The sequence below is a fragment of the Ailuropoda melanoleuca genome, unplaced genomic scaffold (assembly GCF_002007445.2).
Source record: "Ailuropoda melanoleuca isolate Jingjing unplaced genomic scaffold, ASM200744v2 unplaced-scaffold8686, whole genome shotgun sequence".
NCBI classification, from domain to species: domain Eukaryota; kingdom Metazoa; phylum Chordata; class Mammalia; order Carnivora; family Ursidae; genus Ailuropoda; species Ailuropoda melanoleuca.
The window spans coordinates 83,260-96,355 of NW_023254087.1; the positions used below are offsets into that span (position 1 = coordinate 83,260).

General features: G+C 37.3%; 2 protein-coding genes across 2 annotated transcripts; both read right to left on the bottom strand.

Annotated features, from left to right (window-relative positions):
- Positions 1–1,416: 1,416 nt before the first annotated feature.
- On the bottom strand, positions 1,417–2,350 carry LOC100465371 (olfactory receptor 4K13-like). Its single transcript, XM_034653427.1, is given in 3 exon segments — positions 1,417–1,514; positions 1,517–2,083; positions 2,086–2,350. Coding segments are annotated over 3 exon segments (930 nt in total).
- Positions 2,351–8,695: 6,345 nt separating this feature from the next.
- Positions 8,696–9,631, bottom strand: LOC100465119 (olfactory receptor 4N5). The gene has a single exon (XM_002930909.4). It carries the CDS (start codon positions 9,629–9,631, stop codon positions 8,696–8,698), a length of 936 nt encoding a protein of 311 aa, XP_002930955.2.
- Between the last annotated feature and the right edge of the window lie 3,465 nt (positions 9,632–13,096).

The following is a 13,096-nucleotide window of genomic DNA, read 5'->3' on the forward strand; positions in this document are numbered from 1 at the left end:
CTGCTTTTACTCTTGCTACATTATGTTCTCTATTTAAGAGGACAGAGCTATACTAAAATGTAATTTATGGGATCCCATCTTTCCCTTTATCAAAACACATTAATGGCTTTATATTGACAATAAAAAGGAATCCACTAGTCTGAAAACTCTGGTCCTTTCCTTTCTACAAATTCTCAGCATAGATCTTCTCCCTTTTATTGATCAATCTCCTTCACCAAGGTATCTCTTTAATACTAACACAAACTCTTTCTTACTTAACAGTGTCTAGGTACACTGGCCTCTTGCCTGGAATACTCTTTTCCCTGCTTAAATGTCTAATTTTAGAGCTTTTTTAATGTGTTAGTATAAATGTCCCCCCTTAAAGTGATCTTCTGAGACCACCATGCCTAACATAAATCCCTCCCCTTGGTTACTGTCTCTGGAACAGGACCAGGTCTGTATCTATAACCATGTGATAGATACAGTGGTTGGTACCTAGTAACTATTTTTTTTAATGTTTCACAAATGATGAAATTCAGATGATAAAGCATTGAGTGTCCATGTTATATGGTAAAGCAAGCGGCACTGAACAGTTCATGGTTTTAATCTTTAATATTTCAGCTGATATCGATTCTGTGAAAATTATTTGAGTACTCAAAGATATGTTGGAAATATTTATTTTTAGGCATATTTTTACCTCCTACTAAATATATAGTGTATTGAGGCTATATAGTGAGAAAGTATTCTTACCCTCAATCAAATCACGACCACTCTATGAAGTTCCATACGGTTGCCAAATATTGATAGATATTTGAATACCTATTAAGTTAATATAACTTTAGAAATAAAAATTGATACTAAATACCATCTAGTGTTCTATCTTACTAAAGTTACCTATTTTTCCATACGGAGCCATTAAAACTTCATAAAATTTTTGTAAGACATATGCTTATGTATTTTAAATGTTCATCAGTGTTGTTTCTGTGAATTCTTTCTTTTTTCTTTTTTTTTCAGGTTTTATTCATTTGAGAAAGAGAGAGCACAAGTGGAGGGGAGACAAAGGGAAACAGCAGAAGGAGAGGGAGAAGCACACTCCCCACTGAGCATGGGGCCTGATGTGGGGCTCAATCCCAGGACTCTGGGATCATGATCTGAGCCAAAGGCAGATGCACAACCATCTGAGCCACCCGGGCACCCCTGTTTCTCTGAATTCTAAGACAAGGAAGTAATTAATGCACACTTATTTATGTGTTGAATCGGTGCTGCGAACATTTTCCATTAGACTTTTAATAAAACTGACCTTAATAATTTCATGGTTTTTGAGGGAGGAAAATAGATAGTATTTAATATTTTCATTTTAATTATTCCAATAAATATGTAAGACTGTAAACCCCCAAATAGCAGAGACCACAAACAATCAGTTGTTGTAGACATTACTTAGGAAGTAAGCCAGGAACCAAGATGCTGGCTGCTGAGTCTCTTAATGGCTGCTTTCATTTCCTGATTCCTCAGAGTATAAATAATTGGATTAATGAGGGGGTGATTATAGAGTAAAACACAGAAAGAAACTTATCTACAGAGTAACTATTGAATGGGAAAGCATAGATAAAGATAGTGGGACCAAAGAAGAGAGTGACCACAGTGATGTGAGCAGATAGTGTGGACACTGCCTTGGAGGATGCACTGGAGGAGTGCTGCCAGATGGTGACCAGCATGATAACATAGGATATGAGCAAGAGAATGAAGCAGACCAGGGACAGGAGTCCACTGTTGGCAATCACCAACAGTTCTAAGATATAGGTGTCTGTGCAGGCAGGCTTGATGACCAGGGGAAGGCCACAGAAAATGCTGTCAACAACATTAGGACCACAGAAAGTTAAACCTGCAGTGAAAACCATCTGGCTTGTGGTATGTGTGAACCCAATTGAGAGCAGTAGAAACACAATGAGGACCCTACGATTCATGATGGTCTTATATTGCAAGGGTCTGCATATTGCAACATACCTATCCATGGCCGTAGCTATCAGAAGAGACATCTCTCCACCCCCAAAGAAGTGCATAAAAAACATCTGGGACATGCAGCCCCACAAGGAGATGGTCTTGCATTTCCTAGGAAGTCTGCAATCACTTTGGGAGTTGCGGCAGAAGAAAGACACAAATCAAAAAATGATAAATTTGCCAGAAAGAAATACATGGGGGAGTGACGATGGTTATCGACTATCACAGAAATCACAATGAGGAGGTTTCCTACTATGATGGCTACATAGACAAGAAAGAAGATTGCAAAAAAGAATATTTGAATTTCTTGAAAATTGGAAAGTCCCAGCAAGATGAACTCAGAAACACTTGATCTGTTTTTCGGGAGATCCATGCATCCTTTTGTATGAGTTTGTCAGAGGTTGCCTGGAAGAGGGAAAAATACACAGGATGTCATAGGGACTGACAAGTCAATAAACCTGATCTTAACTTACATCCTGTCTCATAGGCAGGCAAACAACCCTTTTGGTAATATCTCCTGTATTTTGCAGGAGATATTTCACAAGACCACACGACAGTAGAAAGTGTGAAGGCAATGGAGCCAACTAAATGAAATGTGTGTGTGGATTAGTAGGGGCAAGGTTAGTTGGACATTTTACAAAACCTCTCCCTTCTTGTTCAGCTGCATATCAGATTGTGTGAACACTTACCTTATTAGAAAGAAAAGAATTTTGGAAGGCATTCACAAAATAGATTTTTATATTTTTCAGGAAGTGCATTTATTAACACATTTTTGTGACATTCTCAGTATGCAGTAAAAAGTTTCCCATATTAAGGGCACCTGGGTGGCTCAGTCAGTTAAGCATCCAGCTCTTGGTTTCAGCTTAGGTCATGATCTCATGAATGGTGGGACTGAGCCCCTTGGAGGCTGGCACTGAGCCAGTGGAGTCATCTTCAAATTCTTTCTCCCTCTCCCTCCCCCTGTGCTCATCCTCTCTCTCTCAAATAAATAAAATCTTTTAAAAAGTTTGCCTCATTAAATAGTGCTGAAATCACAAAATCTACATTATGCTTCTTAAAAAGAACTGATTACAAACCATGAGCATATTGTGGTTAGAAGGCTGAATATGGAGACAGTTATATTATTAAATGAGATTAAAGCCTATTCCTTTAGGCATTAACGAGGAAAGATTAAGGTTTTTAGAATTGAATGACCCACATTGACTCTCAAAACTACTGATGTTCATCTACATATTGCTTCATGTCCCTTCAGTTCATTTGCTCAGACATCAAGTGTATCCCATCTGTGAGTTCGTATCCATTGTTGCAAAATTGGATCAAATAACCATTTTTATCTGATATTTGTTAAATTGTATTTTTTCATATATATGAGTATATACAAACACCTAAATCACTATTATTAAGACTAGTGAAGTTTACCATTGTAGTGTTGTTCCACTTTCCTCCATTAGTGAGTGGTAAAGAGTAAGGCGAATCATTTACCTTTGTAAACATGACTTTAAAAATTTTTAAATATGATGTATCGTTTGAAGAGAGTACCATCTTTAGTTACTTAGCCTCCTTGGACCTATCTACCCTCAAAATTATTTTCCTGAAAATTCTTTTAACCTTTAACTTCGTCAAGGATGGAAAAAAGTCATAGATATTATGTTACCGCCTAAGGTGAATTCTGCTAAGCGAAATGAACTATTAAAAAATGCACACATTTAAAGGGAATAGGTCAGCGCTCAATTTATATAAATTCACTTGTTTAAGCCCTTCCTAATTTTCTTGATTTTAGCTCTATTTTTCAAGTTTTATTCCAGGCTTGTTGTTCATCTCCAGTCCTTTCCTTGCTTCTTTGAGAGCCTAGACCCAGACCTAATGCAGACTGTCAGAAAAGAAAATAGAATATACATGGTTTTGGAGTACATTTTAAACTTTTAGTTACACAACTCAAATTTGAAAAAATATAGTATATTTAGGTAACCATAATAAGCATTTAGTCATATTCTCTTTTATATACATATATTGTTAATATAACTAAGACACGCAGTTATTGTAAATGGCCCATAATCTTCCATTATGTTTGACAACATCATTCAGAGTAGCATAAAAACTTCCTTCTTTCACAAGGTAATAGAGCTGGAAATGGAAAACTTTGTTAGTTCTCATTCACAGATGTGAATGTGTATTTCTGTTTTGGGCTTCATACCCTTGCTGTAAGATAATGATCTTACCTAAGCTATGACTCCTGGATCTTTTGTATTTGTCTGACGTATGAAGTAAATACATTTGCAGGTACACATGGGTCTGGCAGAGATAGAGTCCTAGATAAGATGCTTCCTCTAAATTTTTTCAGCTTAAAAGTCTTTAACTACTGGCCATTTTCGGACTGTTGCCATAGGAAAGTTGAATTTTCTCATACATTTTTCTAATAATTTCTAACAAGTATAATGATAACATCAATATTTTATGAGTGGTGATATTCTATGATTTTCAAAGTCATGAATCAGGCACTTTATCCTTACATTTCTATCATTTATCTCTCTTTTAAGATAATTGCATTTATAAAAACCATAAAGGAACTTTCTCGATATTTCTGCTATATATAATTCAAAGAATATTATCATTTAATCTGATAAGGATAGCCAAACAATTTGATTTCTAGATTTCTTTTCTCTAAGCATGATTTAATTGGCCTGGATTGCTGGACTATTATCTTAATTTCCAGTAATCATTGGTATAGTGTTTCTGAATTTTGTATATTTTTTTCCATTTGTAACAAAATCAGGTATATTCTAGTTTAATTTTCCCTTTTCAGCCCTCCCTTTAGTTATCATTTTGGCATTTGTACTCATCACTTATGGACATATTTAAGGTTATTAATGAAAATAATGAGATAGATGTGGTATGTAAGGTAGAAGAACAGGTCAGGATTATGTAACCTCCCGGTTTGCACTTGGACTTCAGAAGTAACATCAGTACAAAATAGGGGCTTAATCTTTCTCATCCAGTGATTTTATTTTCTGCTCTGAAGTTCAAAAGACAGCAGTATATCAATGTATCCTTGGTAGAAGGCACAGAGGTGAATACTCATTTGATTGTTTTAGATTCCTCAGAGACTGGTAGTAAACAAGTAATTGGGATTGTTAAAATACACTTTTGACATTACAGAAATGAGACACCAATTTTCAACCATAAAATTGATATTTTAATGAAATATTCAGTGCTCAGGTGGGGGGGAAAGATGGGACTAGAGTTGAATTATGAGAATTTTGTATTATGTTCATTTTTTTGTTGTAGTTTGTTTTCTACATTAAGCATTGATAAATATGATACTTAGGAAAAATATTCTAGATTATTTTAATTCTAAATTTTATTAAGGCTGAAATTTTCACATATAAACTTTAATTTGTCTGGAATTTATTTTTTATTTTTATTTTTTAAGTTCTTTTTTAGAAAAAAATATTTATTTATTTATATTGTATTGTGTTAGTTATGATACAGTACTCCATTAGTTTTTTATATACTGTTCCATGATTCATTGTTTTCGTATAACACCCAGTGCTCATTGCAATATGTGCCTTCCTTAATGTCCATCACTGGGCTAACCCATCTCCCCACCTCCCTCCCCTTTGAGACCCTCAGTTTGTTTCCCAGAGTCCATAGTTTCTCATGGTTTGTCTCCCTCTCTGATGTCACCCCACTTCATTTTCCCCTTCCTTCTCCTAATGTCCTCCATGCTGTTCCTTGTGTTCCACATATAAGTGAAACCATATGATAATTGTCTTTATCTGCTTATTCCACTTAGCATAATCCCCTCCAGTTCCATCCATGTCGATGCAAATGATGGGTATTCATCCTTTTTGATGGTTGACTAATAGTCTATTGTATATGTGAACCACCTCTTCTTTATCCGTTCATCTGTTGAAGGGCATCTCAGCTCTTTCCACAGTTTGGGTATTGTGGACATTGCTGCTGTGAACACTGGGGTGCATGTGCCCCTTCTTTTCATCTGTGTCTTTGGGGTATATACCCAGTAGTGCAATTGCTGGATCATAGGGTAGCTCTATTTTTAACTTTTTGAGGAACTTCCATACTTTCCAAAGTATCTGTACCAGTTTGCATTCCCATCAACAGTGTAAGAGTGATCCCCTTTCTCCACATCCTCTCCAACATTTGTTGTTTCCTGCCTTGTTAATGTTTGTCATTCTAACTGGTATAAGGTGGTATCTCAATGTGGTTTTGATTTGAATTTCCCTGATAAATAATGTGAGATAATTTTTCATCTTTCCAATTAAATAATAATTATTAAATAATATTATTATTAATAATAATTCATTCCACTAAGAATTTGTTATGCTTTCTTTATAACCTTTTGAATTTGTTATGCTTTCTTTACAACTTTTTAAATTTGCTGATAGATCAGGCTTTTTCTTCAGGTAAGCTTATTTAATTTTTTGTTTTCCCTGATAATTTTTGAGGAGGTACTACATATTTTGGTATCATTGTGGAAATCTCATTTGTAGTTTTTTCCCAATTGCCTTCTTTGTTCTGGGTTACTGATAAACTACAGACATTTATAATATTTCCTCTAAGACATTTCTTGTGCCTTATTTCATTAACTAGAATTGTAGAGCAATGTTAAATTAGCAGTGTTGATAACTGACTATGGCAGTTTCTCAACCATGACCCTTCCTTCTTTTTTGGAAAAAAAAAACCACAAAAGAACAGATTTTCTTGGGATCAGGTGTCTGTGCACCTCCATGGAGTCTCCAGCCCCATGCATAAAGCTGCATCTCACTAGCCAGAGCCAACCACATTTTCCTAACCAGTGACTAGGTTAGCAATGAGGCTACACCGTGTAGCAGAGACCGCTGAGTAGCCTTCTCCCATTCTTCATTAGTAACAGACACCCGAATTCATTAAGTGACATTGTGCAGCCTTCCTTGCAAGTAAAAGTGGCCAACAACATAAAAGTAAGTAGTAGTATCAGGCAGCTACTTGGTAAAAATCTTTTATAGGGACTGACTCCTGGAAGAGTTATGCCTTTTGTCTCTCCCCACCTCCATGTTTTCCCAGGTCTAATTGGAAAAATGTTAGTTTTTACACTAGCATGAAATACTCTAAGTATTTATAGTCAAATGCTATCAGTTAAACATGGTACATATACAAGACAGAAGGAGTTTCGTTGCTCTAGTGACAAGGAGGCTGAAATGCTAAAAACAAATGTTTGGTTAAACCAAAGATGAGCATCAACTGGAAGCTACCCCCAGATGTAACCTCGAGGGACAAGAGAAGACACAGCCTTACCACAGCTCAAGGATGGGGCCATATGTTATATTTTCTTCTTCTTGTTTCACAAGTTTCCATAAACATAGAGAGTCCATTTGACTCAAACTTATTATCTCATAGTTGTATAGGTCCAAAATCCAACATTGGTCTTACTGGAATACAATCAAGTTGTTGGCAGGACAGTATTCCTTACTGGAGAAACTGTTCCCAGACTCATGCTGGCTATGGGCCAAATTTAGTTCCAGGTGGTTGTAGAATAATGTTTTCATTTCCTTGCTGATTTTTAATCTGGGGTTATTATCACTGTTTAAGCATTGCCTATATTCCTTGGTCATGTCTTCTTCCTCTTCAAAGCCAGAAACAGGCACTGAAGCTCCTCAGGACTCATCCTTCCTGTCTGCTTTTTCTTTCTCTAGATCCATGAAAGGTTCAATCCTTTAAATACTCAGGTATTAGATTGAGTCCACCCAGATTATCCAGGATAATTTCCCCACCTGAAGGTTTATAAACAATCATATCTGCAAAGTTCTTTTTGCAGTGTAAGGTAACATACTCACTAGTTCCCTGATTAGGGTGTAGGGGACCATTATTCTGGTTATAACAGCTTATATACAAAAGTTGGAAGTGTTGTGGCGCATTTCACTAGGAGAGCTAGAGCCAGGGAAATGTCCAGGTAAATCCTACAGTATTAACGTTGTGTTGCCTTTATCAGTTAAACCAAAAAAAAAAAAGCAGGAAATGTGAAATAATATAAATAAATATAAAACATTTGACCAGAAAGCAGATATTAATCCAGTCATATCAATAATAATCCTATTACATGTCACTCATTTCATAGGACCATTGTCATGCATTTACATATGTATATACCTAACAAAACATCATACTATTTTTTGTACAGTCATTATTTAATACATATTTATATATGTATCAACATATTTAACAAGCTACTACATTCCTTTTTGTGGTCTTTAAATGTACCAGTTCACAAGATCTTTGTACGCTTGTACTGGTCTTCTTCTCTCTAGAATTTTCTTTCCCCATGTAATTCACACCCCATGGGTGTGTCTTTCAAGTTGTGTGGATATCAGCTGACTGCTCTAAAAAAACTTGCTTAACAACCAAAAGCAAAGTAACTACCATCTCCCAGCCAAACTCTATCATAACATTAGTTTTTATTTGCTTCAGAGCACTATGTCTTTTGGATCTTATGGGTTGTTTTCAATTTAATAGTTTAATCTGTGTTTATCTACTTGAGGATAACCCCAAAAGACCTGGAATCTTACCTGCCTTATTCACATACGTAGAACAGTGCTTGAAAATTGCAAGTACTTAATAAATGTAGTATTTGCTAAAATGACTGAATGATTCAGTGCATTAATGAGTAACTGATTTAATCAATTCCAACCGGATTTTCTCCTTTTTTGTCTGTACCATTCTTCTATTTAATTCGGCAAAACATGTGATGACTCAATAACCTCCTCATGGAAGCTTTCACTTCCTGGTTACAAAAAGTATAAATCACAGGGTTCATCAAAGGAAAGATGACTGTGTGAAAGAGAGAAACCACTTTGTCAGCTGGGAAGGCTCTGAATGGGCAAGTATAGATGAAGATAGCAGGTCCAAACATCAGAAACACAATGATAATGTGTGTAGTACATGTGGAAACAGCCTTATTCTTCCCTTTAGAGGAATGTCCCTTCATATGGCAGAGGATGACCGCATAGGAGGCCAGAAGTCCCAGGAAGCAGAGCAGGGTGAGCAGGCCACTGTTGGAGACCATCAGGAGCTCCACCACAAAACTGTCTGTGCAGGCCAGCTTGATGACCTGTGGCACATCACAGAAGAAGTTATCCAGTTGGTTGGGGCCACAGAAGGGCAAGTGGAGAATAAGGGCAGCTTGTACAATGTAATGAGTAAAGCCCCCAGGCCACACAGCCAAGAGTAAGGCATAGCAGACTCTAGGGTTCATGACAGTGGAATAGTGCAAAGGATGACAGATGGCGACGTAGCGGTTGAAGGCCATCACAACAAGAAGGAACATCTCCCCTGCCCCCAAGAAGTGCAAGAAAAAGAGCTGAGTGATGCAGCCTCTGTAGGAGATTATTTTCTTCTTGGAGAGGAAGTCCACCAGCATCCTGGGAGCCACAATGAAGGAATAGGATGCATCCAGGAAAGCCAGATTTCCCAGAAAGAAGTAGAGGGGGGCTGTGAGGCCAGGGTCTGATCTGATGGTGAGGATGATGAGGAAATTTCCAGGGAAGATGATAAGGTAGAAAACTAAAACTAGCATGAAGACTAGGAGTTGAGCATGTTGAGACTGGGTTAGACCAAGGAGGATGAATTCGGACACCACTGTGCTGTTCTCCCTCTCCATCTCCCCTCTGTCTGCAGAATAACAAAGTGTTATCTGTTATACCCACATTTTCATCTACTCCATAGCTCTTCTCCAGATAAATACATTTACCACGTCCAACACTTGCCTACCTGAAAAAAATACATGCCCTGTAAGTGTCTTCTGTTTTGCATTGACCCTTCTACCCTCCACTTCTTGATCCCTCCCTAAGGCATCATTCTCATAACCACACTCTCATTCCCACTTAACCATGTGCTTTTATATAATTGTGCTCCTCTAGGACTCTGGGCCCCTTTGCTTGAAGAATAGTTGAAATTTCCTGATTAAAATAAAACTTAACCATTATTAAATTTGACAGGTGTGTTGTTTTCTCAGTTAACTGTGGTACACTGTTTCTAATGCTTAGATTTATTGCTGGGTTTGCATCGCTTCTCTTCATTCCCACAGAACAAAGAGCTTTTGCAAGTGCTTCTTTCCTTTGGTTCCTGTACAATCCCTAGTTTTTTTTTTGTTGTTGTTTTTATTTTCTTTTATTTATTTTTATTTTTATAATAATTTTTTATTACACTATGTTAGTCACGATACAGTACATCCCTAGTTTTGATTTAAAGTTCCATGATTCATTACTTGCGTATAACACCCAGCGCACCATGCAATACGTGCCCTCCTTAATACCCATCACCAGCCTATCCCATTCCCCCATCCCCCACCCCTCTGGAGCCCTCAGTTTGTTTGTCAGAGTCCATAGTCTCTCATGGTTCATTCCCCCTTCTGTTTACCCCCCTTTCTTCTTCCCTTTTTTCTCCTACTGATCTTCCTACTTCTTATGTTCCATAGATGACAGAAACCGTATGATAATTGTCTTTCTCTGCTTGACTTATTTCGTTAAGCATTATCTCCTCCAGTCCCGTCCATGTTGCAGCAAATGTTGAGTAATCATTCTTTCTGATGGCTGAGTAATATTTTGTTGTATATATGGACCACATCTTCTTAATCCAGTCATCTGTTGAAGGGCATCTCGGCTCCTTCCACAATTTAGCTATTGTGGACAATGCTGCTATGAACATGGGGGTGCATATGGCCCTTCTCTTCACTACGTCTGTATCTTTCGGGTAAATACCCAGTAGTGCAATGGCTGGGTCATAGGGTAGCTCAATTTTTAACTTTTTAAGAGACCTCCGCACTGTTTTCCAAAGTGGCTGTACCAACTTACATTCCCACCAACAATGTAGGAGGGATCCCCTTTCTCCACATCCTCTCCAACAATTGTTGTTTCTTGCCTTGTCAATTTTTGCCATTCCAACTGGCATAAGGTGGTATCTCAATGTGGTTTTGATTTGAATTTCCCTGATGGCTAATGATTTTAAACATTTTTTCAAGTTTTTGGTTGGTATCTCTATGTCTTGTTTGCTAAATATGTGCATTACTTGTTCCTATCATACTGTTCTGCTTTGGTACCCTTGTGCACCTTTGTTCCAAATTGGTTTAGGGTCTCAAACAAGAGTCCTACATTTTCCTAACATAGAGGTATTCCCCTATGTACACCCTTGGTTGGACCCCAATCTTGAATCTGCTACACACCCTGTTCTTAAATCCTAATGAATACTAATCCATGTTTATTTGTTATTTGCTTGTTATCCATAACCTAATTTTCCCTCAGATCTTAGAATGATAGTCAAATGATAGCCTTCCACAGATATTTTTATATAGAATGTATCAGAATATATAAATATTTTGATATCTCAATTAATATATTCAAAGCTTGCTAGAGCTGGAATTAGTCATGTAGAACATACAGCATGGCAGATGAGAAAAATAAAGCAGTTGCATTTCAGATTCTTAGTTTTTCAATGAGTTTTTTTTAATTATCATTCACAAGTGGTTAGAAAAATAAGAGTTGTGTATTCTTCATTTTATGATTAAGATATTAATAAAGGTGGCAGGATACAAAATCAATGCCAGAAATCAGTTGCATTTCTATACACGAATAACGAGACTGAAGAAAGAGAAATTAGGGAATCCATCCTTTACAATAACACCAAAAACCATGCGTTACCTTGGAATTAACTTAACCAGAGACGTAAAGGACCTATATGCTAGAAACTATAGATCACTTTTGAAAGATATTGAGGAAGACATAAAAAGATGGAAAAATATTCCATGCTCATGGATTGGAAGAATTAACATAGTTAAAATGTCCATACTACCCAGAGCAATCTACACTTTCAATGCTATCCCGATCAAAATACCGAGGACATTTTTCAAAGAACTGGAACAAATAGTCCTTAAATTTGTATGGAACCAGAAAAGGCCCAGAATCTCCAAGGAACTGTTGAAAAGGAAAAACAAAGCTGGGGGCATCACAATGCCGGATTTCGAGCTGTACTACAAAGCTGTGATCACAAAGACAGCATGGTACTGGCACAAAAACAGACACATCGACCAATGGAACAGAATAGAGAACCCAGAAATGGACCCTCGGCTCTTTGGGCAACTAATCTTTGATAAAGCAGGAAAAAACATCCGGTGGAAAAAAGACAGTCTCTTCAATAAATGGTGCTGGGAAAATTGGACAGCTACATGCAAAAGAATGAAACTTGACCACTCTCTCACACCATACACAAAAATAAACTCCAAATGGATGAAAGACCTCAATGTGAGACAGGAATCCATCAAAATTCTAGAGGAGAACATAGGCAACAACTTCTATGACATCGGCCAGAGCAACCTTTTTCACGACACATCTCCAAAGGCAAGAGAAATAAAAGATAAAATGAACTTATGGGACTTTATCAGGATAAAGAGCTTCTGCACAGCCAAGGAAACAGTCAAAAAAACTAAGAGACAGCCCACGGAATGGGAGAATATATTTGCAAAGGACACCACAGATAAAGGACTGGTATCCAAGATCTACAAAGAACTTCTCAAACTCAATACACGAGAAACAAATAAACAAATCATAAAATGGGCAGAAGATATGAACAGACACTTTTCCAATGAAGACATACAAATGGCTAACAGACACATGAAAAAATGTTCAAAATCATTAGCCATCAGGGAAATTCAAATCAAAACCACACTGAGATACCACCTTACGCCAGTTAGAATGGCAAAGATAGACAAGGCAAGAAACAACAATTGTTGGAGAGGATGTGGAGAAAGGGGATCCCTCCTACATTGTTGGTGGGAATGCAAGTTGGTACAGCCACTCTGGAAAACAGTGTGGAGGTCCCTTAAAAAGTTAAAAATTGAACTACCCTATGACCCAGCCATTGCACTACTGGGTGTTTACCCCAAAGATACAGACGTAGTAAAGAGAAGGGCCATATGCACCCCAATGTTCATAGCTGCATTGTCCACAATAGCCAAATCATGGAAGGAGCCGAGATGCCCTTCAACAGATGACTGGATTAAGAAGCTGTGGTCCATATATACAATGGAATATTACTCAGCTATCAGAAAGAACGAATTCTCAACATTTGCTGC